The 7500-nt window shown below is 48.2% G+C and overlaps 1 protein-coding gene across 2 annotated transcripts in view; it reads right to left on the reverse strand.

The window, feature by feature from the left end:
• The window catches only part of dgkq (diacylglycerol kinase theta), a 26872-nt gene that overhangs the window by 11587 nt on the left and 7785 nt on the right, over positions 1–7500 (reverse strand). Inside the window, exons 5-9 of one of the 2 annotated variants that reach the window (XM_076986431.1) lie at positions 6534–6687; positions 5826–5900; positions 5205–5305; positions 4764–4978; positions 73–163 (exon numbers count right to left, since the gene is read on the reverse strand). In XM_076986431.1, the coding sequence (XP_076842546.1) occupies positions 73–163; positions 4764–4978; positions 5205–5305; positions 5826–5900; positions 6534–6687 (636 nt within the window). Of the gene's footprint in view, positions 1–72; positions 167–4763; positions 4979–5204; positions 5306–5825; positions 5901–6533; positions 6688–7500 lie in introns of both variants that reach the window. The other variant, XM_076986430.1, reaches the window with a different exon arrangement.

Raw genomic sequence — 7500 nt, forward strand, 5'->3', positions numbered from 1 at the left:
CTCGTGGGTTGTGTGTAGTTGGGTCGTGTTGTGGTGCACTGGGTGGTACTTATCAGGGTGAGAAGGCTGTACCTGTTTGCCAAGATGGGTCAGCATGTCTTTAATGACAGAGTCCACAGTACTGCTTTTCCCAACAGTGGTGGATATGTAAGTAACACCAACCCTGCTGACACACACACACACACACACACACACACACACAGTCTCAGTTGCACAGCCCTGCCTATGACGTGCTGAGCCATCAGTATAGTATGAAGAGTTGGCATGTAGTGGCCACTGTCCTCTTCAGCTTCCGTACGAGCGCGTTATGGAGGAGGGCTCGGCACCGCGTGTGCCGTAATCTGCGGCTCACGTGAACCAGCCTCCATCATTCCTCCTGCACGGAGCTCTAATGAAGCAGGACATCACAGCTTGCACAGAGCACCCCCCCCCCCACCAACATTAAAATGCACACGGCACACGTGACGCTACAGTGGGGCGTGTAGGTAGGCACACGTGACACTGGAGTCATCAATTATGATAAATTCTCCACATAAAACACGTAAAGTGGGATGAGGGATGAGGGAGGGGGTGACGGGGACGACACAGCTACATACCCTCACATACAAGCGCACGTCCACACGTGAGCCAACAGGCACACGCGTGGAAGAGGGGCAGCTGCTGTGACGTGTGATCCATCAGCCCTCGCTCGCTGCTCTGCATTTACAGCCAACAAACGGCTCACGTGATACAGCCCATCATCGTAATACCGCGGCAACCGCACCTGACGGCAATCGTCCTCTCCCCGAGCGTTTGTGCGCGCGTCACAATAGTAGCAACATTCACTACAGCGTCACGCCATCAAGCGAGTTAGAAAGCATCTTCAATGGCGCCGGTACACGCCCTTCTTTGTGAGGCCCCATTGTCTCTCTACTGTTTGGAAAGGCCCGGCGGTTTGTTTGGGAGAAAAGGTGTGTGACTGCCCTATTAAAAGATCCCGGAATAAACTCGGAGAGGATGCTCCTCTCTCCGAAGACACCCGTGGACGCCGCGGCTAAACCCCGCCCTCGTGACGTACGTCGCGTCCGTCGCGCACTGTGGTGGAAATTTGGTGATTTCCATTTAGATCAGGCTTTCTTAGTATACGTTAAACACATTAGAAATAAGGTTTTTACATATGTGTGTTAATCATGCCACTGAAGCCATTCTGGTGGCTTCAGTAGGCCTCAGAGATGTGTTTATGTGTGCCTGTCTGGGACATTTAATCTGATGTTCCTCTGGTGTTCCTAAACTGACCTCGCTGGAGACGCATAATCTCAGCTTGGAAAGGACTACGGCGACACTCAGTCTGCCATGCCATCACGAGGATGCTGAGCAGGGAGGGGGCACGCATCATATGCATCTGTCAAATCAGAGTTAATCACTCCTTACTTTGTCCAATCATATTTAGTTAATAACCGCGTGTTCACCTCGTGGACACCGTGTGTATTGATGATTAAGGGTATAAAGGATGAGAGTTCGGAATGGGGAATTAGCTCTCTCTGACAGACACTTGGGTGTTTGTAACTGAGATCTCAATTATTTTAATCCACGGTATGTTTTAATAAATCATTGTACTCATACTGATGCTGTTTGTAGTGATATCATTGATAGTGATAAAATGCCTTGCAATGAAGAAATGCTTTTGCCTTTAAATGTTAATGAGATAAGTAATGTGCTTCAGTCTGATACTGAGTTGTTACAAATTGATGTTGATGACAGTGATAAAATAACTGATTCTGCTACTGGATTTAAATGCAAAATAATGGGGAACTGTCATCTGGGGGAATATATGCTGTTTTATGAGACAAGTGCTGCTGCTGAGCGGTTATGTTTTTTGGGGTTAACTTGGGCAGAGCAGGTTAGGTTTCAAACAGTAAACGGTGTGGCTGAGGCAGGGTTTGTGTGCGCATGGCTGTGGGAGTGGGTGTGATGGTGTGCGGTACAGTCCGTCAATGGACGGGTTTTTCTAAACCACTGATTTGGGAGGTCAGAATGAGCAGGGGAGTGCAGCTGTATCTGGGCGAGTTGCCAACATTCCAATGTCCAAAGATAAGAGGGTGTGTGTGTGACTGAAGGGAGTCCCACAGACTCTGTGGTCCCAGGGGAGTGTGACTTAGAGAAACACATCTAGGTCAGACCGTAGGCCTTGCAAACCACAGTACCCCTTGAAGCGGTCAAGGGGATACGACCAGTCTTTGAGACATTGGGAAAGGGGGGGGTAATTGTTCCATATGCTAATTCACCAGTGGGAGTTCCAATTTTTTTCCTGAGTGAAAATTTAGGGAGCCTGGTGTACCGAGGAGTGGAGGTTGTTAAAAGCTCTCCAGGCGGTAAAATTTAGATGTGGTAGCAGGAGCCCCGTTGGTACCGAATCCCTTAACAGTTCTGTCACAAGTCTCACCTGACAGTAAGTGGGTTTTTTGTTGATTTGGCTAATGCCTTCTTTTCTGTACCGGCACATGCAAACTCACAGCTTTGGTTTGCTTTTAAGGTTGATGGTCAACCATACACTTTCACTCACCTAAGCTAAGGCTGTCGACAGGCCTTTAATGCATTTAAAAACAAGCGTTGCACACATCCTTAACATTGGGCCTGGCTAACTCTGTATTTCTGTTTGTCCAAACAGCAGATGATAAGCGGCGACTGAGATCTATTCCCCAATGCCAGACCTGAGGGAGGTCTGGAGCTATTTGTGGACGGATCGGCATCACGTAATCCAGCAACAGAGAAAAACTGTGTGGGTTATGCAGGGGTTTCGCAACACAGCACTGTTGAACCTGGACCACTGTCAGGGCACCATTCGGCGCAGGCAGCTGAATTGGTGGCTCTGACTCAGGCATGCTGAGTGGTTCTAGGTAAAACAGTGGCGATTCGCACAGGCAACAGATATGCCTTTGAAGTAGTGCACGACTTCGGGGCTATCTGGACACACAGGGGGGTTCTCACTTCATTGGGGAAGTTGATCACACATCGTAAATCAATTGCTGAACTTCGTGATGCCATTCTCGTCCCGAAGCAAATAGCGGTATGTAAATGTGATGTATATATTCTGACAATAAAGTTTCTGTTTATTATGGGTAATGAACGGGCAGTCATTTTAACGGAATTGGACACCATGTACACTCTGCGTGTTGATAACACCATTGTTTTCCCAACAGCTGAGATTAGCGAGCTCCAGGAGACAGCAGCCGTCTCTGAGTTGTCTGAATGGCAGCGGGCGAGGGCGGTGGAACGGGGGGGGGCCTTGGGTTGGGCCAAACAACGAACCGTTCCTTCCTAGGAGCATGTTTTCCGGTGTATGACACACGATGATGATCATGTGTCAACAGGGGGGATGTATGATGGTTTGAGATCTTATTTGGCAGGCGGTCAAATACAGGCATCGGGAGAGAACAACCCTCTGCACCCACCACAAGCGAGTGCAATGATGCCATGTTGAATTATTATGCAAACTTGTCCTCTGTCTTGTCACAAGTTCACAGGGCGGTGAAAGAGGCGTTACCTAAGGTCCACAGCACGACCTGGAACGTGGATTCACGCTAGCCATTGCAAGAAGGTTCCAATACCTGAGCAGACGAAGAGCGGTCCTGAAGCATCCCAGCTTCTGTAGGGTGAAAGGAGGGTGTTCGGGCGCCTCAGTCGAGTGGGTGGAAGTGCAGAAAGGGCGTGACCCGCACTCCAAGCACAACGGCTGTCAAGAAGGGTCAACGATCACCCACCATGAACCCTGTGCTCTTGCTCATCCGGTGATGGAGCTCAATGGCGATTGTTGTTGATGGTTTTCTGTGTGCCTTGTTTGCTGTCACTTCTGAGGAGTTGTGTCTTGCAGGCTGCAGACACGGCGCTAAAACCTGAGGACCTCACGATGAGGACAAATGTCAAGGCTACAAATCTACCACCTGATGTTGATTCATTTACTGATGATGATGATGATGATGATGATGATTTGGTTTGATTAACTTCATTGACCAATGTTGTATTCTGTTTGTAATCAGGTGTGAATTGTTTGACCATCCATGTACTTCCTGGAAATTATGCTACGATCGAAAGCCTGTATTGGAGTGGTCTGTAGTCAATGTAATTTGTCCATAAAGGACAAAAAGGAGGGAAATGTGGTGGAAATTTGGTGATTTCCATTTAGATCAGGCTTTCTTAGTATACGTTAAACACATTAGAAATAAGGTTTTTACATATGTGTGTTAATCATGCCACTGAAGCCATTCTGGTGGCTTCAGTAGGCCTCAGAGATGTGTTTATGTGTGCCTGTCTGGGACATTTAATCTGATGTTCCTCTGGTGTTCCTAAACTGACCTCGCTGGAGACGCATAATCTCAGCTTGGAAAGGACTACGGCGACACTCAGTCTGCCATGCCATCACGAGGATGCTGAGCAGGGAGGGGGCACGCATCATATGCATCTGTCAAATCAGAGTTAATCACTCCTTACTTTGTCCAATCATATTTAGTTAATAACCGCGTGTTCACCTCGTGGACACCGTGTGTATTGATGATTAAGGGTATAAAGGATGAGAGTTCGGAATGGGGAATTAGCTCTCTCTGACAGACACTTGGGTGTTTGTAACTGAGATCTCAATTATTTTAATCCACGGTATGTTTTAATAAATCATTGTACTTATTATCTAACCCAACTGCTTCTGACTTATTTTGTACTCACCATTGAAGGGTTTCAGAATTTCTAAGACAGCACTCCCGGAGTTAGCGCAAGCCCCGACGAACACTCACTTGAGCGAGTCGACGTAGATCTTCAGCTGCTCGGACTCCCGGGGTTTGGCGCGGAGGAGCCACGCCTCCTGAGCGCTGTCCTTAAACACGCCCTTGTTGTCGGGCGTGCCGTTGCGGTTGATGATGTCGTCGGAGAGCAGGCCCTCCTGCGTGTGCATGAGCAGCTCGTAGTCCCGCGGCTCCTCGGACATGTAGTAGGCCCTCAGAGCGGCTTCCTGCACCCCCCCCGGGGAGATCGAGAAGAACATCGAGAAGGTTGACTGCATGACTGAACCGGGAGTACCGTGCTGACCTACGGCCTAAGCGTAATCCGACACGCCTGTAGTCATTACAGGAACTGCCCTACCTGACTAGAACTATTGTCGGTTACTTTCCGCGTGACGTCACGCATGACATTAACGTACGGACCACTGTGTTACTGGGATGACATTAAAACCTCACCACCACTTCCTCATTCTTGGTAATGCGAGGTATGGAGACCAGGCGGAACTGGTTCCGCTTCACGGCGTCGTCTCCGTCGAAGACCTTGAGAGTCTGCTTCCCTGCAGGAAGGGGAGAACCTTCTTTACACCTCACAGGAAACCCTTCCGCTGAACTGGGCGCAGAGCAGGGGAGAGCCTGCTGGCACTGGAGAGTTAGTGCCCCGTCCAATATATCATGTGTTAAATACTATTGCGATACTCAACATTGTGATACCGATATCGCACATAGCTGCTGCATTGCAAACCAGCTTGTTTTGCTCTGTGCTGGCGTCATCCTGATTAAACTCAGACGCTGAATGCTTTATTTTAATGTTGTTATGACATTCACATAAAACTGTTAATAGATGTGGTTAAAATAATGTGGGACAGTCATTAACCACACCACATCAACCGTATACCAAAGTGTTTTTGTAGTGTTTGTGTAGTCTGCATTTCATGGAGCCCTACAGTACACTACTAACATTAGAAGCATTCTCAACACAATCTGTACTCTAATGATTTAAAAAACATCATAATTTTTTTTATGATAAAAAAAATCATAAACAGCCTTAACACCCATATTTCCTTTAAAGATGTTTACCAGTGTCTGACGAGGCTGAAGACTGATTCTCCTTTGATGGCACTGGGCTCGGGACATCGACGTCATCCAGATTATCTACATGGAAGAGAAGAAGTTAGTCACATAAGGAAAACAAACAAACAAAAAAAAAGCAAGAGAAAGAAGAGGACCCGCAGGCACTAGCAGGCTACACGAGGTGTCTGACGATAATGCCTGCTTTGTCCTTTTTAAGTTCATACATCTAAAAGCTTCCTCTCACACTCACAACTGCAAGGTCATCCCCAATGTTGAGTCATTTGAGAGAAATGTTTAAAGGCACAGTATAACTAAAAATAGACAAAGCAGTGTAAAAATGTGATGTTTTTGTGTGCATGAAGTACTTACGGAGATTTAATGTTGTGTTTGGCTGTGTTAACTCCCCTCCCCCTCTACTTTATTGTTGTTTTCTCTTTATATGCTTTGAAATACTTGGTCGTACAGCACTTTGGTCAACAAATGCTGTTTTAAATGTGCGCTATAATAAACGTAACTAATGTGACAGGGTGAACAGAAATGAGCTGAGAACCACAGCTGAGCTTCCTGGCCTGATATCGCTGAAGAACAAATGACCCCTTTAAACCACGCAGTGGTGTTTTGCCTTTGCTGAGAACCAAGGGGCCAGGAACCAGGTCGCGTCTGAGCGTCAACCGCTGCGGGGGGCCCGCAGGTTCGGAGGGGCGGGTGGATTACCCAGCTCGCATTGCTGGGGCTCGGAGATGCGGTAGCAGTGCATCTTGCTGAAGTTGCGTGAGCACAGGCGCACACAGCTGGGGTGAAGGGTCAAACGGTGCAGGCGACCCAGAGTGCACTCCGTAGGAACGGTGACATAACAGGACGCGTGCGCCTGGACACACACACACACACACACACACACACACACACACACACACACACACACACACACACATGCCATGAGCGGTGTCAGAAGCAGCTGAATTATCATCACTGTGTCCAGATGAAAGGCCACATTAACCCAGCAGACCCTGAGTGGATGAAAACACATCTTTCTTCTGCCTGTATTTAATCGACAGAATCTGGTGGATACTTACCCAGAGAAGCTCGTGTATGAGGACGATGGTATGTTTGCTCCCTGGGTTACAAGCACCATTTTCAGTATATACTGCTGAGGTTTCATAAAAATGTACGAGTTTAATGTACTCATTTATGATACTCTCTTACTGTGTGTGTGTGTGTGTGTGTGTGTGTGTGTGTGTGTGTGCTTTAGAGGGCAGGACTAGGACAATTCATGATTCCAGTCCAATCAGGACGCCTCCCCCACTGAGATGAGTAAGTCACTGTGATAGAGAGGGGCGGGGTTTCCTCTCCAGGGGGCGGGGTTATGCCCTCACACTCAAACCACCGCCCATTCTGCACTGGGCTGGGCGGAGACAACAAAAACGGCAGCTCGCCATTGGCTGCGGGGCGAGGCTCCTCGGCCGCCACCCTGCCAGACTGGCGGAAGCCGCGATATACGTAAGGTGTCGCGTTACAAGCAGAACAGGGTGTGAAATGCGGCGGCCAGAAATAGACTGACGCTGCGTAAAATGAATTAATCAGCAGTTACCAGTTCAGAGCCACTGTGACCATCAATAAAGAGACAGCAGTCAAAACTGAACACAGTGCAGCTCTGGGCGTCCAACCACGTCGGCTTTACAAA

Source organism: Brachyhypopomus gauderio, chromosome 2, assembly GCF_052324685.1.
Source record: "Brachyhypopomus gauderio isolate BG-103 chromosome 2, BGAUD_0.2, whole genome shotgun sequence".
Taxonomy (NCBI): domain Eukaryota; kingdom Metazoa; phylum Chordata; class Actinopteri; order Gymnotiformes; family Hypopomidae; genus Brachyhypopomus; species Brachyhypopomus gauderio.